The 27,628-nt window shown below is 42.7% G+C and overlaps 1 protein-coding gene across 10 annotated transcripts; it reads left to right on the top strand.

Annotated features, from left to right (window-relative positions):
* Positions 1-26,971, top strand: USF3 (upstream transcription factor family member 3). 10 transcript variants are annotated; one of them, XM_044449639.1, is made up of 10 exons: positions 25-121; positions 3,862-3,909; positions 4,298-4,466; positions 7,387-7,756; positions 9,038-9,120; positions 9,398-9,459; positions 11,190-11,218; positions 11,350-11,432; positions 15,539-15,635; positions 17,038-26,971. In XM_044449639.1, the coding sequence occupies exons 6-10, from the start codon at positions 9,416-9,418 to the stop codon at positions 23,490-23,492; spliced, it is 6,708 nt and encodes a 2,235-aa protein (XP_044305574.1). In that variant the 5' UTR covers positions 25-121; positions 3,862-3,909; positions 4,298-4,466; positions 7,387-7,756; positions 9,038-9,120; positions 9,398-9,415; the 3' UTR covers positions 23,493-26,971. The 10 variants fall into 10 exon arrangements, with proteins under 10 accessions (XP_044305572.1, XP_044305569.1, XP_044305574.1 ...); XM_044449634.1 differs by having other exon boundaries at positions 22-121; positions 3,859-4,466; XM_044449638.1 differs by lacking the exon at positions 4,298-4,466 and having other exon boundaries at positions 3,859-3,909.
* The last annotated feature ends 657 nt before the right edge of the window (positions 26,972-27,628 follow it).

Genomic DNA, 27,628 nt, shown 5'->3' on the forward strand with positions numbered 1-27,628 from the left:
CATCTAGGTAAGTGCGCATAAGGATACGATACGCGTGTGGGGGAGGGCGCAAGCAGGCCTCCCGAGGAGGATGGTCCCCGCGGTGGGGCTGCAGCTGCTGCGTCCTCTCTGTGCTCCGTCGGTGAGTCCCTCTGGTCAGGGTCGTGGCGGGGAGGGCTGGAGCGGCTGCGTGCGACCCATCGCTGGGCTTCCGGGGCCGTTTCCAGCGCCGTCCTGAAGTGGTCCGAGCGCGGCGGTAGTTCCGTCGGACCAAGCTGCGTGGTCAGGCTGTAGGGGCTCGTGAGCGCGGGGGGTCCCGGGGATTCCCTTCTGCGGGGCTTCCGCACTTGAACTCGGCGCGGCAGAATTAGCTGCCGTCTTGCGCCGAGCGTGGCAAACCCTTCCTTCGCTCCCCCCTCCCCTCCCCCAAAGCCTTGGCGCTGCGGCGGCTGGTGGCGATTGTCTGGCGCTTGCATGACGAGGCTGGCCACCTTCTCGGCTCCAAGGCTGGGGAGAAGACGGGGGTGATGTGTGGCCCGAAATCTCGAGGCCGCTCCGGTGGCCCGAGTAGCGAACCCTTGCATAGGTCCGGGTCTGGAGCTGGAAAGGCTGGTGGCGGTTGCGGCGTTAGTAAACGAGGCTCTCGGAGTATATCGTCTACCGGAGAGCACAGCAGACGGGCTTCTCTGACCACCAAGAAATTGTGGACCATCGCGCGTCGCATTTGAGGGCGTTGCTTATCAATGGCTGAACGGATGGCCAACGAAGAACCTCCATGTACAGCAGCAGAGTATCTCTCAACGGCAGCTGCTGGGAACACACAATAAGGCGCAGCATTTAGCTTCTTGCCATCTTTACAAGCTTACAAGACGTACCTTAGAACACCGTTAAAATCACTTCATATATATATCTATATCTGTGTATATATATATAATCTTAGTATTACCATTCTGCAATGGATAGATTATATATTAGATAGCACAGTATACAATCTTGTCCCCAGCAAAAGAGGAGTACGTAGCGTATTTATCAAATTACCCAGATGGAATAATGTCACACAATGCAGACAAAAGCTGATAATCGATGTTGGATATCCATTTTAGATATACCATGGTCATTAAAACTTTAGACATATATGTCCACTTATACACGTGCAGGAACTCTAGTATGTATATGATAAGAGTAGCTTTGCATACATGATGAGACAGGCTTGCAGAATTGTCCTGTCTGTCCAAACAAGTAGAAAATCTTGCTAGCATAGTAGGTGCCACATTGAGGGCTTCCTTCCATCTTCCTCAGAGTTTTCCTGTCTGAGAAGATATGGAGAAAATTCAGCTGCTTGAAGGATGGTGCATTTACCATCTGAAAGTTGGTGTAATGGCTAAGGCAGGTTTCTTCCTAAGCAAGCATTAGATTGGGCTGTAAGTTATTGGCTCAAATCTTGTTTCTTGCTCAGTACCAAACCAGATGCATGCATTTTTGTTAAACATGTTCTTGGTGGTTTGGTTATGAGGTAGAGGAGGGTGGTGTAATGTTAACTACCCATCTCCCACTTTAACTTATTTAAACATTTTTAAAGCACATAGGACTGAAAGGTAAAGGAAGAGAGGATCATCTTCCTTTCATGCTCCTTTTAATACAGCAGCCCTCCTCAGATAGGGGCTTTCCAGATGTTTTGGGCTCCTGCTCCCTTCAGTACTAGACTAGCCAGTGGTAAAGAGTGATAGGAGTTGTGGCTCTACAGCTGTTTTGGCCTTCAACTTGCCCATACCTTTCTTTAATGTAAAATTTTAACCTTTAATGTTAAAATTTAACCAAATATGGAGCTTTACAGAGCCCTATGATTGGTCTAATGGGACAATATAGAGAAACAATACATCCTCTGCTGAACTTAAGTCATACTAACCTTTGGGGTCTTTCTTAAGATTATTAGGATTTGGAATTAAGACATCTTACTGAAATCATGTGAAAGAATCATATGTGAGATACTCTACTATCACATTATTTATAAGTATGGATGGCACCATTTTTGTGGAATAGAATTATATTTGGTGTGCAATTATATTTGGCTTGCAATCTTGAACACAGTTACCTGAAAGTACTACTGAATCCCGTGAGGCTTACTTCTGAGTGGAGGATTGTGCATTCATTAGCTCTGCATTTCCCCTTTACATCCTTTCTTACAAGTAAGCCCGACTGATTTCCATGGCATCCTGAGGTAAATGTGTACAAGACTGCAGAAGAAAATTGGTAGATTTTATTTTCAAATTGATTGGTAGTTCATATTCATCACATTATTGTAGGCAGATGGTTCACTAGATGCTTGATGTTAGGATTCTGGGAGTACAAGTTGATGTCAGAAAGGTACATGTAAAATAGAATGAGGCAGCGGGCCTCAACTGAGTATAACAAGGGCAGTCATGTGTGTGCCTTTTGCTTACAAAGTAGGATGAGGCTCAGCTTTTGACATCAGAAGGGATACCTAAGCGAGGAAACTTGAGCTCCCTCTTTCTTATTTCTTGTAATCTATTTGCCAAACTCTCCTGCTTTCTGCCCTCATTCCAGTTCCAGTACTGGAAGTGAGTAGGGTGTGAGAGAATTCAGCACAGGACAGTGAGGTGGAAAAGGAATTGGCTCTCTACAGCCAGCTGCTCTTTTATTAAAAAAATAAAAATCTTGCTTTATATGTGAATGGAGCAGATGTTTGTGAATGTTGCATTTAGTTTTGCCCTTTGTCTCAATGTCTTTGATGTGTACTCTGCTTAAAGCAACCAGAAGAAAAATCAAGCTTAGACTGTTTCTGTTAACTTCTAGTAGCAGATGTTCCTGTCCTTGGTTGCAGTTGAGAAAATTGTGCTGACCATATCTGTGGAAAGAAGTTATGTTTTTGGATACTTGATTCTTTCAGAATATAATCATAGGGTAGGAACAAGCCCAGAAATTGTCATGGCCACTCTGTAAGCTAGGATCCTTGATATTGTAGTCCTGAGAGCAGAATGGTGTTGAGTAAAATGTGATAGCTGCAGAGATCAGGACTCATACTGAAAGTGCTTCCAGAACAAAACTGTTGTGATTGATCTGGTTATCTATTTCAGTGATGGGGAATGTGTGGCCCTCCAGATGTTATTGAACTACAACTCCCATCTACACTTGCCAGTTCTCTTGTATGTTTAATGTGTTGGCCTGAAGTATCCCACAGGCATTCTGAATTGAAACATCTGACCATCCTTGGTTTTTTGACCCATCTGATACTAGATGATTCTGAAAGAGCCTGTAACTACATTATGGTGCAAAAGAGTCCTCTGCCATTCTCTTCTTAAGAACTGGATGGCAGGTTAGGAATTTCAAACTGGTGGCCTAAGCACCTGCAGACATCCTAGCTGTGGGCCAAATGTCTGCAAAAACCCTATCTACCTGGCTCTTTGTCAACCCAGAGTAACTGTTTTGAAGTTTTTCCAGAGTCCATGCCCCTCTTTTGGGAAAGCCTACACACTAGTGCTTGTGCCAGAGGAAAACTTGGTGCAATCTTCTCTGGTGCCTGCATCCAGCTGTTTCACTTTCCAGAAGAGTTGCTCCTAGCACAGGGATGGAGAGAAAAAGATTGTTAGCTTCCTTTCCCAGTGCAATATATCTTCTTTGCTCCATCCCTGCTCTTGTCTGAGTAGATTCTACAAGAATCTCTTGGTTTTTTTCTGCTGACTGTCTAGCAGTTACACATCCCCAACTCTGAAATGGATTCTAGAAGATTCTTCATTGTGGATAGTTTTTTTATTCATTGAGTTTGCTAAGTGAAGGTACATAGCCTTGAGATTATCTCAGCCAGGGTAGAGTGTCTGTATTTCAATGTCAGTGTAAAAATAACCCGGCCTTTTGCTTTAGCAGAGACCTGCAGCTGATTGAAAAAATGAAGTTTTGTTCTCTTGAACCTAGGTAAGATGGAGTTATGGTCTGGCTGAATGAATCACACTGGAACTTATTTGGGATTTTTGAGGCATGTTGCAGGTACTGCTACAGAATGGCTACCAGGAGTATGGCTGTTCACAAAATGGCTGCCCTAATAGGCCTAGTTAGTTACAAAACAGTAGTTTCATAGATGGCAACCTGTCAAGTGAGCTGAGTAAGTTGTCCAGAATCTTAAGTAAAGAGAAGTAAGGTCTGAGCCCAAAACACAAAGCGTTTAATTTGAACCTGCAGTTCATTCTTAGAACCCTCCCTGAGACACAAGGTCCCAAGACCCTCCTGTTACCCTTTGAAGTCGGAGTTTTCTAATCCAACAAAAAAACTCATTTCAGAAAAGCAAACATTTTCTCTTTGCCAGCCAGCTCAACCCTACCTCCCCAAGATGCACATGGACAGAAACCCAGAGAGAAAAATAAGATGGCAAGAGAATCAGAGACCCACAGAGAGAAATGAATAAAAGCTAGCCAAGGGAGTAGGTGAGGAAGATAGGAGAGAAAAAAAGAAAACGCCAGCTCAGAGAGAGACAGGTAAGCGGGGAAAAGAAAGAGAAGAAACACAGAGACAAAATGGTATAGACATAGCCTGCTCTTTCCCTATCCTGTTTACTGCCTTGCAGGTCAGGAGGCATTACTTTTCTGTTTCTTCCTCTTGCTTCCAACTATCGCTCTCTGTCTTTTGTTGAAATATTTTTAGAGGGTGCTTCTTTCCTGGTCACATTCCTTTTTGTTCAGCTACTGTGGTGCCAGTTTCAACACAGAAAGTACATTAAGATGAAAGAGGAAGAGTCTCCCTCTTTCTCACCTCTCTCACTTTTCCAGACTAGGCTTCTCCCTATTCTTCTCCAGGTATTCTGTGCATCACACATGGACTTTGCACTCGTGTGAAGCCTTATTTCAGAAAATGTCTGTAGCTGAGGAACCCTCCTCCACTGTCTTGGTGCACATGTCCCAGGCAGGTGCCTACCTGTTTCTTCAGCTCATTCCCCTTTGACCACTGTTGTGGTTGTCTCACAAAAAGAGGCTGTTATTACACCTTTATACCACCCTATAGCCCATTTGGGCTATCTGGGCAGTTTAAAGATTAAAAAATATACATAAAAACAACAAAATATAATATTTATTTATATTTATATCCTGCCTTTTTCCTACAAAGGGCTCAAGGCAGCTTACATCATTCTCCTCCATCTTATCCCCACAACAACAACCCTGTGAAGTAGGTTGGGCTGGGAGCCTGTGACTGGCCCATAGTCACCCAGTTGGCTCCATGGCTGAGCGGGGACTGGAACTCAGGTCGTCTGAGTCCCAGTCCCATGCTCTTAACCACTACACCACACTGGCTCTCATTTAATAAGAACCATTTCTTATTTAATAAGAAAAAAGCAATAAAATGCAACAACAAACAAAGAGCCAAGGGTCCCTGCTCCAAATGGGGTTGAAAAGGTGCCAAACAGGTAATGCCCGTTGGTGCTGCTCTTTGGCACCTGTCCAAGCACCTAAAAAGGCTTTGAAGACTCCTTTCGGCAGTTGTGCCCAGTGTAGCAAACTTCGACCAGTGGACAGACATTTCAGATAACAGCCTAGAGCAGGAGTCCTCAAACTTTTTAAACGGGGCCAGTTCACTGTTCCTCAGACTGTTGTGGGGGTGGACTATAGTTTGAAAAAAAATGAATGAATTCCTATGCACTCTGCACATTAAAAAATTAAAATTAATTAACAATAATTAAAATTTAAAAATTACTTTAAAATGTTTGATCAGCTCCCTCGGGCTGCAGCAGAAGCCCAAGATGAGGTAGGGAAGAGCATGTCCATATTCAAGGGACATAGCTACAACACAACCAAGGCACTAAATATAGTATTTTGCATAATGCAGCTGATGACTGCAACTGGCATTTACAAAGAATGAAGCAAAAATACTAAGGGTAAATACTGTTAATGCCACTCTTAGTATTTGAAGCAAGTCAGCCCAGAACAATTCCCACAATACACAATGGCTGTAATTGGATGCAGAGCTAATGACTACCATATTTTAGTGCAACCTTGCCAAAACTGGTACTGTTCAGATGAGTTGGACTACAACTTTCATTGACCATGCTGGTTGGGCATGGTGGAAATTATAATCCTCGCCACTGCCCCGCTTCTGAGGGAGCGGGAGTGGGAGGCCAGAGAGGCGAGCACAGGACAGCTCCCCCAGCCAGGAGGGGGCCGCGAGGAGGGAGGTAATGGCTACATTCCAAGGCAGGGGAGGCGAGGGGCGGAGCCACGGCTGGCCAAGCAGGGCACCTCCTGCCTCTCTCCGCCACGGGGGGGAAGTATGGCAGCTGCTCGATGGCAGTGGCTTGGTCAGAGAAGGCCACGGCAGAGGCGCAGGAGCCGCAGCCCTGCTCCGCCTCAACCTGTCTGCCCCTGGGCTTGGCGAGGTGGCCGTGACTTGGCACACAGCCCGGGGACGTGGCTCACGTAATTAAAAATAGATTTAAAAAGTTATATTTTTCTTACCTTCAATCCTTTTTTAGTGTCTTCATCTATCTCTCTCTCTTCTGCCCTTCTCTCTTCTGTTTCCCACTCCGTATTCCCACTCCATATTCAGAGCCATCGCATGCCTGCAATGGGGGGGAAGAGCCGGTGCACACGCAGTTGAAGGGAGCTGTTACAATTTGGTGTGTGAGCCAGCTCTCTGCTCAGTTTCAGAGAATGCCTGTGCTGGCTCAGAGCTTTCGGACTCACTCGGAGATCGTTTTCTCCAAACGAGTCCAAAAGCTCTGAGATGGGCTGGGTAAATGACCATGGCGGGCTGTATCCGGCCCATGGGCTGTAGTTTGAGGACCCATAGCCTAGAGGCTGCAGAGAGGGATAGATAGCATGTCACCTCTACCATTGATCCAGGATATCATGGATGCTTGTCAGGAAGCTCATCACTAGACTTTCTTATGCCAGAAAATTGAAAACATTTTATTCCTTTGTCTTTGCTGCCAGTACAGTCACTGTTCTGTTACCATGTTCCTCAGATCTTGTTTTGCTTGTTTCATAAGGGTCTAAAGCAGTCTTCACTCCTCTCCATTTCAGCATCTCCTCCATCTGTAGATAGCATTTCAATTTTTAAAAAGTATATATTGTTTGTTGTTGATTGTTCTGTTGAGGCATTAGGAATCCTGTGCTCTCTGTTTTGTTGCTAACACTGCTGTGGAGCTGTGCTTCAAGCATTTTCATCAAAACAGTTGGAACTCTACAGTCACAAATGGTTTCGTCTCCTTTCTTGGAAGTAGCTATCACATCAGTGTGGCACTTAATTAAGCTATGTGCCTTAAGGACTTTTTCTCCTTATTTGATTTTTCATAATAATGAAATGGTCCTCTATCCAGAAATTGCCCCTTTCTCGAAAGTGGTATGCAAATTTCACCTTAACCAAGATATGATTCTGCTCATTTTCTTCCTGTCTCCACTTCTCCAGAATTGACCCTTCATACTCTCAGTGTTTGCCAGGCCTTAGCTTTCTGTTATTCAAGAATGGATTTTTTGTCAGTTACCTTGGCCCTTCATCTGCTATGGTGAGTTTCGTGCCTTCAGTGGTTGACATCACACAGTTGGCATATGAAGTAGCTGGACTCCAACTTGCTCGCCAAATAAAAGTGCATTCAATCAGCCATGTCACCACTTTGGTAGCATTTGGATGTGGTGTGACTTTACCAGATTATGTTAGACTGGAACCTGGTCAGAACATCACCATTTATTTGGCAGTATTGGCAAAATAATCAAACCAGAACTGTCTGCTCCTGGAGTTTTATCTTCCATTCTGCAATAAGAACATTGACTCTTCTTTGGTAAGTCAGCTTGTTTCTTGCTCATATTGGTGATGCACCAAGACTATGAAGAAGAAAGATGGGTTGCTTACCTGTAACTATAGTTCCTCAAGTGGTTAACTGTAGATTCACAAAATCTGCCTGCAATCACTATTTCAGGATTGATGCCTATGTTGGAGTTGGTAATGTGTCTGTTTCCAGTTTGATCTTGGTACTGAGTCTTGCTCTCTGTTTCAGATAGGTGGTATCAGGGAATGAAGGGGATAGCTGAGAACCTATTAGGGACATGTGCACTGGGATGGTGGTGGAAGGTTCCCACCAAAAAATTCTTAGCTATAGACATTTCTCAAAAGAGGCTCCATGCAGGCATGGAGTCAATGCATGTGAATGCACAGATGGGCACTTAACCAAAGGTAAGCGAGTTGTACTTTTTCAAGGCGGGAGAGGCAGTATTTGGAGTTGAGAGTGTAAAGGCTTTGTGTGTGCTACAGAGGTCTCGATAAGCACCTGTACACCTATGGACATTGGACTGGGCACTCCAAATGCAGAAACTATCATTCATCTGCATTATAACTCAACTAGAAGAAATGTAGCATATATTAGTGCATGAGCAGTGTAGAATTATTTCATGTTAGAAATAGAATCTTCAGCCACATCTGCTTTCTTTCAGTCAAGTTAGATGCTTGTTTGCTCTGATGATAAGGAGTAAGCTTCAAAGGAACATGCAAAGGCCTTTTAAGCTTGTTTATCCCACTATTACATGTTTTGTATTCTACTGTTCATAATTGGTCTATCAAATCATTAGGGATGGTTATCTCCTATAATGGAGTAATGTCAAAATCTGAATTGGAAAGGAGCTCCCCTCCTCAAATTTTCCTATACACAGGTGCTGACACACACAGAAATAAGACAAGAACATGCACCTGTAGATTAACTTGAATAATTAAAATTGTGGTAAGTATGCCACAGGTAGTAAAACTCAAATATTTCATGGGAAAATGATTTGCAAAAAAGATATAATAATTCTGGTGGTCCTCCAGTTGAAAACCTATATGAGAACAATTATGTGGAAAAAAAGACAAAATAGGGACACAATTTACTCATGGTGTGTAAGGCAGTAGAAATCATGCTTTGTTCCGTTTTCTTCCGAAGAACCTTGCAAATGATGCTTGAGGGATTGTCATTTTCCCCTCCCCTTAGATTTTAAATGTGTTTAGATGCGTTAATGACTTACAAGTTTTAAAAACCTTTTAGAATGAAAAATCTCAATGAATTCCAATACATTTTATCTATTTTACTTAGGACTGGAAAGCATGGTTTGAGAATCACTAACACAGTAGAAGCTGGAATGCTAATTCAGGCATGTAAACAGCCACTCCCTGGTGGTGAGTATAAATAATTTACAGGTGACCAGACAAAGAAGTTTTACATAATTGGCTGTTCTTTTAGAGCATATATGAGAAATATGTGATAGGCAGGCCAGTTGCCTTTTTGTGATCTTACGAGTATTTGCTAGGTTGACCGTGCTAATGTAAAAATACCACAATAAACCAATGGAAGTTTAGCTGCCACTGAATACTTGGAATCAGGGTTCTCAAACACAGCTATAATTATTGGTGCATCTAGACTCGTCACTAGCTTTTTCTGGTTTTCTTCCCGTAGATTTTTCTTTCTCAAACTATGCCAGAGATGACAGAAAAGGCTCCTCTTAAGAAGCAGCACCGGTAGGTGTCCCATGTCTGTCTACTCAGGTGGGCCTTTTGTTAGGCTTTGCTGGGTTATCCCCAAGTATGTGTAGGTTGCACTGTCAATCTGCTTGAAAGTTTTAAAGATCCTTTCATTCTTTTATCTGTTGTCAGATTGTTCATATATTATTATTCAGAATGTTTAACTTAATTAGCAGAAGTTTACACTTGGCTTATTTCTAAAATATGAATGAAGGCTGACCAAACAACAAGTTGGTAATTTTGGACTTCTGGTGGCATCTAGCCCATTGTTTTATTTATATTAGTGTTCCTGGGCTATATACAAAAAGTTCCATTTTCCAGTAAAGAGAGTGCCATTAGAGTACGAAATAGAGGTGTCTTCTGGCCAAGCCAAGCCTAAAATCAGCCCTTTCTCCCCACCCCCACTTTGATTCGTAATCAGTGATTGTGCAGTAAAAGTACACGGTGTCCCAAAAAAAATTGACATCATTTCATAGTCTAATAACATAGCCAATTCTCACTCAAATGACCTCAAATTTTAACAAAATGTGTAAAAACTAACTGTTAGTTACGCAGTGTTATGCAAGACATGCTGCAGCATGTTTGGCAGGAGGTGGACTACCAACTTGACATGTGTCGTGTCACAGGTGGTGCGCATTTGAACATTTGTGAAACTTTGTGAAATCGGTTGTAAAATCTACATCCCTTTGAATCTCTTGTTCGAATTTTGATAGATAAATCTTTTATCGTTCAACATGAAGCCTATTTAATTTCGTTTGCCTAGGACATGTAGTTACTCAGATATTCACATTTCAAATAATGTCAAATTTTTTGGGACACCCTGTATATTGGACAGTACTGTTGATATCACAGATGAAAGAATATGCACACTCCTCTCTCCCTTTCTCTCCAAAATCTGGAAATACAGGATTTTTGTCTTGCAGCAGAGCTCTCAACATTGCATCAAGCTTTCTGTACTCCTCTCTTTTTACAGCACCATTCATGTATATGGCTGCTTTACAGTTACATAAACTAAAAAGACTAGTCACTGCATTTATGAGGTTAAGTATTTAAGATTTTACTCTGAAAAATGATAGTTCACCTTTGTGTTCTCAATGAATCGCTTAAAATGTTAGCAGTGAAAGTGGAGAGATTCCTGCAAGAACGTCTGCTGGTTCAGAAAACTGGCTGTTCTGCCAGTACTAGCTTCCTTTGGCAGACCTCTCCCATTTCTTTCTTTCTTACAGTTTTTTCTAAAACATAAATGCAGGGAAACATTTTTTTTTTATTCTTGAGGTTTTTCTAAAGTGTTTTCCCCATGCAGTTGGAGGTCAAGGAAAAGGAAATGTTTTTCTTTAGAATTTTACACAGTCAATAGCCCTAAATTTGCTGTTTGGCATTTTAGATTTACATCAGACTTTGGACCATCAAATTTGCCTGTCCAATATCTCCATATTCCATATTAGAAAGGCATTTATTGTATTAATGTCAGCTGATGCCTTCAGTTGTTTTCCATTATTTCAGGAAAATGTCTCCTAATTTAAGTTGAGACAATTAGTCCAGTGTATACAGTCGCTCAATAGAAATATACAAGCAAAATATATACTGGGATATTTAGTGTAAATGTGTTCATCTATTTCATTTCTTTTGTGTCTTTGCTTTACCCTTGCTTTATAGATTCTTGTGGACTAAAGACTGCAGCTCATAATTAAGCCTTTTTGTGTTATATTTTTGTGCTTTTTAAACAGAAAGAAAAATCGTGAGACTCACAATGCAGGTAGGAGCTTTAGTGTTGCTGTGATCCAAAATGTTTAATGTGTGTAAAAACAAATGCCCCTTTCAGTCAGAGTATTTTTTGAGCGCACTATCATTACATTATCATATACTATGTTTTCTGTTTTTCCCCAGTGGAGAGGCATCGGAAGAAAAAGATCAATGCTGGAATAAACCGCATTGGTGAACTAATTCCATGTTCCCCAGCATTGAAACAGGCAAGTGAGCCCTTAACTTCATAGTAGCTTAAATTAAGTTTTATGAACCACTTGGTGGTTCACACATTGTCCTATTTCAGACCTTCAGGACCTCAGCTTAATAAACTGAGATGTGCTGAAGTTTCAGAAACACACATACCACTTTCATATTTAGTGAGCAAAAAGCCTGTTGGAATAATAGTTAGAATGATTTCATTACATATTTTTGTATATTGTTGGCTGTGATTTTATTCAAGTGCTGTTGTAGATTTTGCTGTCACTTTACTCTTTATGTAAGCCATCCAGAGATCCTGTTTGGATATAGGATGGGGTATAAATGTTTTAAATAAATAAATTGTGATGGCAGGGGATCATGCTAGTAGAAAGTTTCACCAAAGAGTTAATCTACCCTTAGTGATGTCTGAGCAGAATGCAATGCCTTGGAAGCTTGTAGAGAGTGCTACCTGCTAACAAAGATAGCAGAGCTAGGAAAAGGTCTTACTGCTTTAACCAGAACTGCTTCTCGTTCAGAATAAGTTTATTTGTTCTGTCAGTACTTATGTATGTCTTTTGCAACCAAGTAAAGGTTGCTTTACCAAGCCTTCATTTCATGGACTTATTCAGTCAGTCTAGCTATAATAAAATCTAGGAATTGCACTTAACCATAGTTGCTAATTACGTCTTCACACAGGACATAATAATGCATTCAGCCAGAATATGGAAGTCAACTTGAATTTGCAGTTTCATATTCTACAGGTTTCAGAGTATGAAAGCCAATAACCATAGTTTTCTATAACCATAGTTATAGAAAATAACTATATCCAGAGTTTTTCAGCCCATGAAAAAGACTTTACTCACCTTCTTTGGATATATGATGTGGAAAAAAATGGTGATCCAGGTAGTCATTGATAAGGCCAAGTATTTTGCATAGCAGCTGTGCAGAAATAATGTTTGCCTACCAAAATTCTACATTACATTTATAAGTGACTGCATAACTGTCAAGGCTAGGGTTGCTTGCATGGCTGAGGGAACAGTTTTGCTTGTTGGGGAGTAGAGTAGATAGCAAAGGCTTAATTCATGCTCTGGTAGAAGACTGCACCAAACAGCAAAAAATGTATGCCATTTTCAGGGAGGAAAAACCTTCCAGTCTTTGGTTTTGTCTTCAAGAGAAGGCCACAGTGGCTTTGCCACTTCTGGGCTGCTGCTTGGGACTAAGGCATAAGCCTTAAGCCTGTTCAAAAGAAGACAGTACTTTTGTTTCTTTTTCTGCTCTTTGTCATGCTGCTTGCCAGGGATTCAGGAGGCTTCTTAAAAAAGTGCTTTAGAGCACTTGGCACTGAGCTTTACCTAATGCTTTTGGAGCACATGGTCACGTAGCCTGGGGTAAATAAGTAAGCGCTCCAATGCTCTTCTTTCACATTCTCCAGTCAGAGAGTTGCATCAGAGAAGGAAGAGGCCACCTCTGCCTCCCCACTCGGTGGATTACTTGGCTTTGGCCAAGGGCTTGGGAAAGGGCATGCAACACATGCACAGACCTTGCTGCTTGTTCCCAGTATCCCAGAATTCCACGACAAGCAGGCCATGTATTTCATGAATGTCCCTTGGCAACAGGGATGTTGAAAGCCCCTGCAGAGGAATTCCAAAACAGTACAAGAGCATTGCCAGTGGTGGTGTAGCCTCCCTTAGAGAGGCCTTGCCCATTGCCAGCCAGCCAGCAGGGGGAACTGTTCCCATACCATCCACAGGAACAGTGAGGTGGTAAATGGGGATGCTTACTTTTCCTCACTCTCTACCATACCTTCCCTACACCTGCTTCACCTGGTAACCCAGGAAGGGGCGCTTACTCTGCACCAGTAGCACAGCTTTCTCTCTGTTGTTCATTCTCAGCATTTGAGGCAGCCTATCCAGCAAGGGCATTAGTGGGCCACCTTCTACCATTAAGCACTGTGAAACAGTACAGCATGAGTTAAATTGGAGGGTTGCATGCCTACTCGTCCGACCCTATTTTTCTGGGAAATCAGTGGGGAGCAATGGACATTGTTAGCTAACCTTGTAACCCATGGTCACTGGTCTGACTGCCAGGACACTAGTTCATGACAGGACATGGTATATTGTCCCCCTAACTAATACTACTCCCCACAAGATGGATCAAGACTGCACTGGGGCAAGTGGAGAGGTAGAAAGGAACCACTCTGAGATGAATCCTGGCCTTACCATCCATTCAAGTATCCAGTTCTTCCTCATATCCATCGTGAAGCCTATTGAAACCTGATTTTTTTGCCTGGTATCCTCATCTAAGTCATCAGGATTTCATAGTCATGTTTTCTGTAGCACTTAGTAGCCACTCAGCTGGGGAGCCTTTGTAAGTTTTTCTGCAATGCTTCTCTGTTGTACATAGTCCTTCTCCACACCACATGGAAGGACCTAGCCAAGGCCAGGGATAGGGTTAGGGTTAGGGTTTTTTCAGCAGGTCTGAGATTCCCCCAGTAGACAATTCTGTAGCAATATTTACCTTTAAATCTGTAGTTCCTAGGGAAAGTGTGGTGCCCTTATTGATCCCAGGAACTGAAAAAATGAGGTCACAGTAACAGCTTGTATGGGACCAACTTCCCTTTCCTTAGAGTGGCTGCCATTGTCTCATGCTACATTCCTGCTTGGTCTCTCTTAGAGATCTCTTTTGACTCCAGGCACTTCGGGGAAGAGATCAACAATTGGCACGTGTTACTGAATCCCAACTGTCACATCGACAGCTACCAAGATAGTAGTCTGCAGAGATCACATGCTGAAATGCTGCAATGACATCCAAGCCTAAACCCAACAATCATAGAGTAATAGAATTGGAAGGGGCCAGAAGGCCATCGGGTTCAACCCCCTACTATTGTAGGACACTAAGTTACACCATCCCATTCAGATGACTGTTCAGATGCTTTCTGAATGTCTCCAGTGAAGGAGAGTCCACCACTTCCCCCAGGTTATAGGCTCCAGTGTGAGGAAATTCTTCCTGCAATCTAGTCTAAATCTGATTTCTTTTAATTTAAGTCTGTTAATCCATGTGCTGCACTCTGGAATAAACGAGAATTTCAATTCAGTTACCATCTTGGTTACCCTTTCAGGTTGGGTAGCTCTTTAGTTTCATCAGAACCTGTGGAAATGAAAGAAAGGGGTCTTGTCAATGACTCTCCAAGGGAGCCAGCCTTTGTTCTGCCTGCGTAGTAGCCCATTTCAAACTTACTCTTCCAAACCCATAGGATCTGGAATGGGCTTCCACAGGAGGTGGTTGAAGCCTCATCGGTGAGGCTGTTCAAGGATAGGCTGGACATGCACATGGTGGGCATGTCATGAGCCGGCTGGAGCTGAGGGTCAGACCAAGGCCTATTGAAGGAATTGGGTACAATTAACCTGGAGAAGAGAGAGTAGAGGTTATAATTGCTTTCTTCAACTGTTTCAAGAGATTTCTCATAGATGATGGTGCAGAATTGTTGTGCGTCACTCTGAAGAGGAGGATTAGAACTGTTAGGTTCAGGAGATTTAAGAGAAAATATTTTGACTAATTTTTAGGAAGAAATTTCTGATGGTATGAGATGGTACACATTTGAGCAGACCTCCTTGCGAGGTGTTGGATTCTACTCAACTTGTATGATCTTTCAGATTTTTTAAAACATGTATGGCAGTTGTCACCAATCTGGCACTTTCTTGATACTTTTGACTACAACTCTCAGTGGATGATGGGAGTTGTAGTTCAGAATATCTCAGGGATGCAGCAAGATCCAGGAATGGTGAAAGATGGTGTACATATATGAAAGATGCTACCTTGTCAGTGTGTGAACTATTTCTGGTAATTAAGTTGATTGTGAAGAAGAAACATATGATCATTGTCTCCAAAAGGATGTTTGTAAGAGAATGCAGAATAATGCTATAATTTCAGCAGCCTAAATGTTTGTTTTCCCTTCTTCCCCTGGGATATCCAATATCCTTCAGTTCAAGGCAGTGGGAAATCTGTTCCTGTGAGTGCTTCTTCATTCATAGAGATATGAAAGGAAATAGAAGTATTGCAGGCTCATCAAGGACCAGCCTGCCTGTGCTTTGGACTACACATTTTTCCTAATTATCTGCATTCATTCTTACAGAGCAAGAACATGATCCTTGATCAAGCATATAAATATATTACAGAAATAAAGAGGCAAAACGATGAACTCCTGTTGAATGGCGGAAACAATGAACAAGGTGAAGATACTGTCAAATAAGGGGCTGGGTTGTATTGTGTCATCTCTTCCCCATCAGAAATGCCACATGGGGCATTTTAAAGCAATAGCTGACAAATTATGTGACTCCCTCCCTCCTGTATCTCAGTGCTGTCTGTGGTTGAGTACCGCATGCCTACCTTACTGTTTCTCCTGCTCTACTGCAGAGTGACAGCTTACACGCTGGCAGATCTAAAGCTTGTACCCGAGGTGCTGAATCAAGCCCTGTCCCATATTGCTTCTGTTCTGTAGTTACAACTTGAGGGTTCCAGTAATTCCTGTGCAGAAGTGTATAAAAATCTGTGGAACCCTGCAAACCCAATGTAGGAAGATGCTTGCATGCCCATTTCCCTTTAATGTTAGTCACGTTGCTGTGCCCTGTGAAATATTTATGTACAAATCAGAAGCCTTGATAACAGTAATAGGTGAAAGATTTTGCTGGTGGCCTTGGCTGTTCCCAGCACAATGTCAGGTTGGCATGCCTCTTTTTTATTGCACACATATTTCAAAAGAAGTATTTTGCAACTGCCTTCTTTCTTCTGTAACTGTTATCAAAAATGCACTTTACTCTCTGACAATGTGAATTTTGATTTCCTAAACTTTCTGGTTCAGACTGTCATTTTGCTTATCCTAATAAAAGTATTCTAATAATGCATTTAAAAGCGTATTTGCTAATTTTCTATCTTTCCACTGGCATCTTGCTCTGAATTTGCGCACTCTTTCTCAAAGCACTTTTTATATGGAGGAGCTGCGCAAGGTTAAAAGAATAGCCATCACAATTAATTATAAATATTTGTTACCAAATATGCACATTAATTCCCAGAGGACCTGTAATTGCCTTACAGTTTTATTAAAAGTTGTTTCCCTCATCCAAATTATATACAAAGAGCAGAGGTTTTCTGAGTATTCTGAAACATGGCTGAAATCCAGGTCCCAGTAGTGTTCAGTTTTTTAGGCACATGTACATTAAATGATTTCCTATTTTTCCTCTAGCTGATTGTTCTGTTCCTTGGAAATGTGAAATTTGACTTGAACAATAATCAAATGAAAGTAGTAAGAAGTGTTCCTTAATAGAAAGATCTGCAAATACACATTTTCTCAGGCATTTTTCAGCTGTCCCCTAGTTCTAGAATTTTTATTTAGATCCAAGTTAAATATTAAGTTAAATAATACAGCAAAACTATTCTTTGGAATGATGATGCCAAGAGTAAGGCATAATGTGAGATGGATTTTATTGCTGCAGCTAGACTATGGTTCAAGTTTTAAAGGCGAAGCTTTCAGTGAGTTGTATAGTGCTCCCTACAGGATTTCCTCAAATAATTCAGCTGTAGTGGATTTTCCCAAAGTCTCTGATAATTGGGATTTTTTTTTAATTTGCTCTGCAGCTGAAGAGATAAAAAAGCTCCGGAAGCAACTGGATGAACTCCAAAAAGAAAATGGGCGCTACATATCATTATTGAAAGCCAATGACATTTGCCTTTATGATGATCCTACCATCCACTGGAAAGGAAATCTTAAAAATGCAAAAGTTTCAGTTGTTATCCCTAATGATCAGGTGCAGAAGAGCAAAGAAAACCTCAAAAATACAAATGTTTCTGTCATCATCCCTGGTGATCAGCTGCAGAAGAATATCATTGTATATTCCAATGGCAGTCAGCTTGGTGGAAGTAACCAGGGGGCATCTGTCCAGGGAATAACCTTTAATATCAGTCCTAATTTACAGAAGCAGACAGCTAATGTTGTTCCTGTCCAAAGGACTTGCAATCTAGTTGCACCTGTGACCATATCTGGCATCTACTCCACAGAAATCAAGTCAGGAGTTCAGGCTTCTGTTTCTCTATTGGGCTCAGGCTCACCAAATTCAGCCCCAAAAATCCTTGAGCTCCCTACCTCTGAGAATGAGCAGAGTGCACCTGCCTCTAGTAGTGCTGCCAGCTCGGTGAATGCCTTGCAGCTGGTGAGCGTACAGCCTGAAATACCGAGTTCACCACAAGACGCAGGTGACACCTCCAAACATGAAAGTGGACCAGAGCATTTAAAGTCAATTGAGAAAGCAGTTATGCCTACTCCTGACCTTCCTTCCAGTGCTGCTGTGGATGTATCTCATTCTCAGCTGGCAGATGCACCTCCTAAAAGTGATCCAAGAAGTGGGTTCCTTGAAAGCTGTGTGGTTTCTGCAGCTGCTACCAGCGTTACTCCATCTGTAAGGCTCTCCATTGATGGAAGGCCATCCACAGGAAAGGTATTCAAAAGTATGCATGTGATAAGCAGCAGTGGAGGACCAGCATCTTCTGCAACAGAAGGCCTGAAGGCTGTCACAGAAATTTACACTTTGCCTGCTACTACTTTAGATAAGTGGCCTTTCCCCAGTTCTTCAGGTGTTGGCACTTCAGGGTCAAAGAGTGTGGGTGGCCTGACACGAATTTCCACGGCTGGAAACACGCAGACTACTTGGACTACGTTGCAGCTAGCAGGAAATACTGTGCAGCCTGTGAGCCATGCTCCATCCACCGTGATGATGACTCCCCTGCTGAATGAGCCAGTTAACGGTACTAGCAGTGTAACCACCACCCCAAGCAAGGTTTTGTCAACTACTGCCAGTTTAACTAGTCCTCTGGTTGCAGATGACCATACAGCTGAGCAGATTGTGGTTACTTTGCCTTCCTATCCCTCTGTACCTATGCAGCCGCTGGTTGCTAAGACGCAGGTTATAGCGCAGCCTGCAGGTGGCCTCCTCCCACTGAATCCAGCCATGCAGGTGATTCACATGTCCCAGCCTGTAGGGTCACCTGTTGGTGCATCTCCTGCCAATCAAAATGTTGTCATTCTCCACCCTCCTAATGCTAATCCCTGTCCACCAGTTTTGAGAGCTGAAATCCCCAACCAAAATGTTAGCCAACAAATTGTAATTATACAGACTGCTAACGCAACCCCCCTCTCCCTTTTCTCGGCCCAGCCTCCTGTCAGAATGTCTGTGAATGGAGCCTCTTCTGCAGCAAGTGCTAGCAATCCTATGCAAAACCCCTCTGCCCCTCATATGTTTGGTGGGAAGCATCTCGTCCATATTTTACCAAGGCCATCCTCTTCACCATCTTCTAGCTTGACTCAAACGTTTTCTGTTACAATGTCTAACCAACAGCTCCCGCAGACTGTTTCTTTAAATGGACAGCTGTTTGCATTGAAGCCTGTAAAGTCGTGTTCTGGAGGTTCAGATCAAACCCCTATGCAAATTATTCAGCCTACCACCAGTGAAGACCCAAATACCAATGTTGCCCTCAACACGTTTGGTGCTCTAGCTAGCCTTAATCAAAGCATATCACAGATGGCTGGACAAAGCTGCCTGCCAGTGTGTGTCAGTCAGCCTGCCAACCCAACATCTGCCAGCAGCCAAACCATGTCGAGTCATCGTGTCCTGCTGGCAGTTACAGTGGCATCATCGTCAGCTGCAGAGGGCTCTGGGTTAACCAGTGTTGCACATTCAGGAGATGCTTCATCACAAAAAGCTGCTCTTGGTTCAGGCTCAAAATGGTCTAATAAAAACCCCAGTAATAAAAAATGTTTAGTGGCCAGCAGTGACCTTGCATGCCAAATGAATTCCAAGAAACCTGAAAATGTGAATGTGGAAACTGTACCTGAGCATTCAGGAAGAGACATCTTGCTTGAAAATGTGCCTGTTAATGTTGTGTTGCAACCCTTAGCCATCCCACAAGCAAACCATCGAGGAGCAGCTAATGATGTAACAGCTTCTGATTCTCATCCTGAAGAGAGACTAAGAGCTGAACAGGATACAGAATCCACTGTTTCATCAGAGCAGAATGCAGCTGTTCTTCCTAGGTTATTGCCCCTTGAATCATCCTTGCCAGGACAGCTTGGAGTAATTGCTCCAGTTTCCACAGACTGTGCTTCTCCTTCTCTTCAAATGTGTAAACCTCAAACTGATTCAGCAACTAACTTGAAGCTACCAGAATCATCCAAATGTATTGTCACCAGCTCTTTAACATCCTCCTCTTCTGATTCCCACTTGATAAATTCTCAAATTTCTGGGACAGTGATGACAAGCAAAGAGACACATGCTGAGAATGTTCCCAGGACAGAGGTCTCTGAGATCTGCAGGGTGGAACCAAATTGTTCTATGGTAATGCAAGCCACAGATTTATTAGAAGAACAAGGACTAACGAAGATGCTCTCTGACTTCAGTAAAGTGGGGGAAGTGGAAGAAAAAGACTTTACTGCCCAAGGAGAGCACCCTAATTTTCACACTCAAAGCACTAAATCAACTATGGACTCAAATGATGACTTGGCAGGGAAGCAGGAAGGGCTCTTGTTGATGAACTCTGAAGAGGGAAATCTCTCACAGCCTCATCCCTGCACCTCTGAGCAAGAGGCAGTCACTGCTAGCAGACAAGCGGACTCCCCTATGTCGACAAGCTCGGGCAGCAGTTGTGGCTTCTCAGTTGCATCCATGTTGCCAGATACATGCAGGGAAAATGCTCCCAACAGCACTTTGGGGAATACATGTAATAGCTGCACATTTTCAGAGCAAACTGATATTGTAGCACTAGCAGCAAGAGCAATTTTTGACCAAGAAACTCTTGCAAAGGGTCCAGTGGCAGTGTCTGAAATGGCTGTTTCCAAAGCTGATGAAGTGGCATCTCTAGGAAGGGACCAACCTTTCAAGTCTCACACAGTTAAAAATGCAGACCAGATAGAAGCAGCATCAAACAATTTTAGCACCCAGGGTACTGTGCAAATAAACATTGACAGGCCAACAGAAAAACAAAGCTGTTCTGTTAGAGTGGAAATGTCCAATACAACTTTGCAAATTCCAGTTCCTCAGTCTTCAAGTACATCAAGCTTGAGTATCAATAATCTCATTCATCAAAGCTGCATCATTCACCCTGCTGTAAGCTGCTCCGGGTTACCCTCTCCTTCAGGCCAAGCAGCTGCTCCTGTGACTGTGACTCAGCCCACGCCAGCCAATTCCTATATGACTCAGTCTCCTGGACATTCTCCAGTGCTAATGACTGACTATGCTCCAGAGCAGCTGTCTGCTCTTCGGACCACCACCATGCAGGTTTCACAAATGCACGAGCCGCACTTGAAGCACCAAACCCAAGAAAGCCGCAAAGATTCAGTTAAGCGTTCCGTTCAAGATGATCACCTGCTCTCCACATCAAAGAGACAGAAACAGTGCCAGGCAGCACCTTTGCAGCTTGAAGACATGGCTTTGCTGAGCCAAACAGCCAGTGATATTGCAGATCACAATCGAATCCTGGTCAGTCAGATCCCCCCCAACTCGTCTAAGCTTGCTGTGTCAGTGAGCAGTCAAGCACACACTGAAGGCCATAGCAGATTATTTCCAGCCAGCAATTTTGTTTCACCTGCTCTGAGGCAGTCTGAAGTTCAGTGTAACCCTCAGCCTTCTGTCTCAGAACAGGCAGGACAACACCTGCAGCCTATTCAGCATGCCCCTTCCCAAGGAATGGCTCATCTGCATAGTAATCACCCCTACCTAAAGCAGCAGCAACAGCAGACTGGGCAATTGAGAGAAAGACATCAGTTGTATCAACTCCAGCACCACGCATCTCACGCAGAAGGGTCTATCCACTCTCAAGCTCACATTGTTCACCAGCAACGAATAATGCACCAAGAAGCGCACATGCAAAAGAAAAGAACACTGATCCAAGCAGCCCAGCCTGCCACACTTGCTTTACAGCAGAAGCATCATGGAAATGACCAGTCACGGTCGAAGAGCAGCCAGCCTCACCCCCACCACCCACAAATACAACAGATGCAGCAGCACTATACACCTTCCCAGTCTGAGAAGAGCTGCGAGAACTCTGGAGCAAGCAGAACTCACCATAACCATCCTCAGAGCCTCATAAGTCAGGACATTCTCCATCAGCCACCACCAGATGTGGGCAACAGACAGCCAGGTTCTGGAGTTCCCTCTGAACATGTGCCAGGACATAGTCAAATGCAGAGACTTATGACTTCAAGAGCTTTGGAGCAGCAAATAGTGTCTCAGCCTAGTATTGTCACCAGGCCATCAGATATGACTTGTGTCCCCCACAGACAAGAAAGAAATAGAGTTAGTAGTTACTCTGCAGAGGCACTTATTGGGAAATCCCCTTCTAATTCAGAGCAGAGGCTAGGAATATCAGGTCAGAGCTTGAGGACTTCAGACCATCTTGAAATGAGGACTTATCTTGATGTATCAAGAAATAAAGGATTAGTAATCCATAACATTCAGGGTCGCATATCTGGAGACCATACAGATGTTCAAAGACTCTCTGAATGCCAAACATTCAAGGCAAATGGCTCTAACCAGCAGCCTACAGGCAATTTTGATGCACAGTCTTCAAGAAACAATGAAATAGGTAATTCAATGCCATCTCTCAGGGGTATGCAGACGCAGGCTTTTCGAATTGCTCAAAATGCTGGGCCACCTATAGACAGACAGAAAAGGTTGTCCTATCAATCAATTCAGGGCATTTCAGCAGGAAATCCTCTTCCTCCTCCAAGGGACAATGAAAACACATGTCATCCAGGCTTCATGCAGAGCCTACTTGTCCCTCACCTTGGAGATCAAGCCAGTGGAAGCCAAAGATCGATTCCAGAACATCAGAGAAACCCACAGTGTATTTCCTCTTCCAACATTGAATATAATTGCCCCCCAGCAAGAGAGAGCATTCACATTCGAAGAGAAGGTGATGGTCAGAATAGGGAAAGTTGTGATATGTCCCTTGGTACTATTAATAGTAGGAATAATTCATTAACTATTCCTTTTTCAAGTTCTTCTGGAGATATTCAGGGTCGCAACTCAAGCCCTAACATTTCTGTTCAGAAATCCAATCCCATGAGAATGACAGAGAGTCATGGAACAAAGGGTCACATGAATACTCCAGTTTCTAGCAATGTACATGGGGCTGTCCGGCCTCCTCTCCACCACCCACCTGTCTCTCGTGGAAATGCTGACCAAGTACCACCATCTGTTCGTCAGCCAAACTCGTCAACTACTCAGCGATCAAGGCATCCTCTACAGGATAACAGTAGTTCTAAAATTCGACAGCCTGAAAGGAATCGTTCTGGAAATCAAAGGCACGGGAATGTCTTTGATCCTAGTCTCCCTCACCTCCCTTTGGCTGCCAGTGGTACTATGATCCTTGGACGGCAACAACCTACCCTGGAAAAACGGGGCAGTATTGTGCGATTCATGCCTGAGGCACCACAAGTATCTAATGATAGTACAGCTCCTGACCAGCATGGTTTATCTCAGAACTTTGGATTCTCTTTCATTCCAGAAGGTGGAATGAATCCCCCAATAAATGCCAATGCATCGTTCATTCCACCAGTGACTCAGTCTAGTGCTACTCGAACACCAGCCCTTATTCCAGTCGATCCTCAGAATACATTGCCATCATTTTATCCGCCATACTCTCCTGCCCATCCCACCCTGTCCAATGACATTTCAATTCCTTATTTTCCAAATCAAATGTTTCCTAATTCAAGCACAGAGAAGCCCAGTGGTGGAGGTCTAAACAATCGGTTTGGCTCGATTTTGTCACCTCCCAGACCAGTTGGCTTTGCTCAGCCAAGTTTCCCCCTTTTGACGGACATGCCCCCAATGCACATGGCCAATTCGTCGCACTTGTCCAATTTTAATTTGACTTCTTTGTTCCCAGAAATAGCTACAGCTCTTCCTTCAGATGGTTCAGCAATCTCACCTCTACTCTCAATCGCAAACACATCTGTTTCTGACTCTTCGAAGCAATCTTCAAATCGACCTGCTCATAACATAAGCCATATTCTAGGTCATGATTGTAGTTCAGCTGTGTGAAAAGTGGTTCTCTGGGAGTCAGAATACTGGGTTGTTTTGTGTGTGCATAAATGTAATGCATTCTTTGTATACGTATGCATACATACATGCTTGCATTTGGTGTTGCCATTGTTAAAGAGACCACTCATAGCACCTGTGTCTGTGAGAGCCATGTATACATGCAGCAGCTGTTTGTTTCTACATACCGTTGTTTTGAATTTCAGTATCAGTGCCTCAGTGCTTACTAGTGAGCATAACAACTTACTCTGTTTTAACAACTTGTAACAATCTCGTCGCTACCATCTGTAGTGCCAAGATCAACCCTGTGCAAAACCCTACCAGGAAAACACCCTTTCAGAGGTGTAGCTCTAATACTTGGAAAAAACTTGCTTTTGTCCTGGTATACATCTGTAAGAGCCTCAGAACCACCTCATTTGGAACAACTGTTTGAATCTTTTCATGCTATATTGTCTTGATTACTTGTTATCTTAACATTTATCATAGTCATCCATTATGGCTATGTGGTAAATTCTGTTGTGCATGAACAAAGTTTATTGCCATTTGGCTTCTGAGGAGCCGTATGAAAATTACAAAATAGAAAAGATGACTCTTAAAAAAAAAAGCTATTTTAATGCCTTCCAGAGGCATCAGTTTCTACTAGCATTTAGCATATTTGAAAAATTGCTTAGTGGCTCCCCTCTCCCATCAGATGTGACATTGATTCTTCTTGTTTCTGGCTTTCTCTTTGAGCTTTCTTGTGTTGTGTTGGGTACTTGTGTTGTTTCCTTCTTAAAGGAGAGAATCCCCCTTCCTTTTTAAATCTTTGTATTTTTCTTTACTTTTCTCTCAGATAAAGATCGTCTTCTAACATGAAACCTAATAATACAAACATTATGGCCTAGGGCAGCTTTCTTCAATCTGCCCCCCCCCCCAATAGTTTGGCTTTCAACAGCCATCAGCCCCAGGCACTATGGCCAGTGGTGAAGAATTCTGGGAAGTTTTCTTCAAATATCTGGAAGGTTGGGAACACTGCACTAGGATTTTGGTTGAAACTATATAGGCAAGCACAGTATGAATATCAAGTGCTAATTTAAATATGTTATTTTGCACTTAGATAGCACTTTTGTTCAGATAAGAGGCTCTTTGCTAGGAGTGGAAAGAGGAGCATGTGAAGTTTAAGCACTTTGCCGATTGGATGGACTTGGTAAGCTGAATGGAGATTAAGAATGCCAACTGGATGTGGTTGATTTAAAACATCAACCAGAAACGTTATCTGTTAAGTATGCCAAGAAACCATGTTTAAAACAGGTGGCAATATTATTTCAGTTCACTGAGCTGCTGGTAGCCAGACTTCCATGGTGGTAGGCAGACCTTGACCTAGGCCAACACTGCTTTTGGGGTGGTGGTTTTTTGTTTTTTTGCTAAGTTCTTTGCTTTTGACATTCCTTAAATTCCACAAAAATGGCTCAAGTTTTTATCTACAAACTGGCATTTCTTATCAGGTGCATGGAATGGTCTTCATGGTGAGATCTCATACAGAGGAATCAAAGGCATAAAGATTAATCAGTGCTTAGGGAATGTGGTGCTGTTGCAGCATGCCTCTGTTTTGGAGGGCTGCTGCAGTGACGCCATGGCCTCCTGTTCCAGAACCACCTTTCTTGGGGGAATGGTGATCTTGTATGAGTAATCTGAAGTGGCTAGCCTAGTCAGCCTTCTTTAGCTCAGCTCTCTGAATAGCTGTATATCTCAAAAGGTTCTGTTGGCCAAACTGGATGTAGGAAGTGCTTTCCAAGTGGTTGGTTCTCTGCTTCCCCCACCCAGTATAACTGTCTCCCCCAGGAAAAGGCCCTGGCTTCGCTTAGCAGTAAAGCTGAAATAATACATAGCATAGACATGAAACCAGAAACCAAAGGCACAATCTCAGCTGGCCAATCAAATTGCTAAATGCAGCTCACTTTTCCCTATGTTACGCAACATATTATGTTGCTCTATATTTTATTACTCTAGTTGAGGGGAACATAATTGTGTTGTCCCAGTGAAAACTGAAAGTGGCTATGTGACAGCTGTTACACCAATACTTGTAAAAGTACTTGAAAAGTTTACCCACAGTGGATTGGATTCAGAGAAACACCAGCAGGAAGCAGCAGGTATGTGACTTTCCATCTGTTCCTTCACCTGGCAGTCCCTGAGCCCTCCAGAAAGTTTTGAGGGTGGGATGGGCTGCAGAAATTGGGGAGTGGCAATCTTTGCTTCTCCCCTAAGATGTTCATGTCACAGCCTGCTCCTAAGAACAGGCATTTCAGGGTTGTCAGAAAAGGGCAGGGAAATTAGCTTTATAAAGTGTCTCTGGATCCAACCCATTGGCTAGATTAGTCTCTGCAGAAGCCTGAACATCCTTGCTCATTTTTTAAAAAAAACTTTGCCTTTTGACATGTACAGGCTTCTCTCTGAATGTTACTTTTTAGGTATCTTGATATCATCTGGACTTACAAACTAAGAAAATCAACATTTTCATGTTACAGAAATTAGAATGCCTTGGCTGTAAAATAGGATTGTCATAGTTGCTGATAATACAGCTTACAGTTTATCTTTTTCTTCTTTCCTACTGATTGCTTATAGTATTATTTGCCAGTTCCTAGGATGGAGAAAGTGTATTGCATTATTTGCATTATGAGAATTGAAACTAAAGAATCAAATAGTGGGTAGCAAGTTGCAAGATTCAAAGTGGAAGTGATTTGACTTCCATCTCCTGGCTTGCGATCTCAGTCTAATTTTATGAACTGATCAAGCTGTTATAAGTTATGTGATCTTAGCACACTTTCTCCTAAGAATGCTTTCAGTCACATAAGGAAGGTATAGAAAACACTCGATTCACAGGATTCCAGTTTTTGGATACATGTAAAATTCAACTGTATTCATCAGTAGCATATATAGGTGAAACAGTAGCTGAGTTGTCTGTAAATAGAGATGTTTCAAAGCTGTTTGGGACTGTGTATATCCCATCTTTTGTGTCTGTTGGGGACAAGCAGTCAGGCCTCAGTTTTCTGGTGGGAGCAGAGAAGCAAACCTCAGTGCCACAGAACATGATTGGCCGCAGTTTCCTTTAGCTCCTTAATGTGCAGCTGTGCCCACTTCCGTTTGGAGGGTTCCCTTCAGCATGTGAGAGAGGGAGCTGTTTCCTGACCCTTCTCTTTGCCTTGATTTGTGCCACATTTTTCACTGCATCCTGGAAACCTCAAACCACTATGTAGGGTCTCCCCATATTCGTTCAGACTTTAGTACAGAAATGTGGAATGACACTGATCAGGAACATGGATTATTATTGTAAATAAGATTTTCTGTGAATTTTGACATCTTTTTACAAAATTCATTGCATTCATATGTAAATATTTGCAACAGTGATTTTGATGAAAGTTCTCAAATTTTTTATTGTGTAACATTTTATTTACTGTAAACATTGTATAGATACAAACAAAATAGTATTTTATTTTAAAAATGCAGAATTTGTGTACCTTCATTTTTGTATGTGCACTGTGATTCCTCTTCTCCTTCTTCAAAACCAAAAATGAAACAAACTCAAATGCAAAGCTTATGATCCTGCACTGAAATCCTAGGTATAGGGTTGGATATGAAGGCTATAAACTTGAAATTAAAAAAAAAAAAGAAGAATTGAAAGCCAAGAAATTCAGTTTGCACATTTGTACTGATTTTATCTGTTATCTGCTTGCTTTTGCCATGAAAGTACATTGATTTTTAAAAATCTAGTAACAACATAGTCTTATGGCCACTAGACAAAATCTAGATGGCTGTAGGATTTTCCATATTCCCAGCTAAAAGGCTGGAAAATATGCTGGCCTCATAGCTGGGGATGTGCACTGGAATACGCTTGCCCCACCCATTGCAGCCAGTGCAGGCAGAACAGTGTGCTTCTCCAAAGTGGTAAAAATGACAGCAGAGAATGGCTTTTGGAGGTATTCTAAAGGGAGGAGTATGGAGGAGACAAGTGCTGGTAGAACTTCAGCTTTGGCATTCATGTTCCTCCCAACTTATATAGTATGCCTGTAATCCTGTGAGTTTGAAGAGTTGCAGGCATTCCCATGGGATTCTGCACTAAACTGCATCCAAGCATGCCTGCATGCTTGCAAACGTTCTCTTTT

This window comes from Varanus komodoensis, unplaced genomic scaffold, assembly GCF_004798865.1.
Source record: "Varanus komodoensis strain SLA01 unplaced genomic scaffold, ASM479886v1 scaffold60, whole genome shotgun sequence".
NCBI classification, from domain to species: domain Eukaryota; kingdom Metazoa; phylum Chordata; class Lepidosauria; order Squamata; family Varanidae; genus Varanus; species Varanus komodoensis.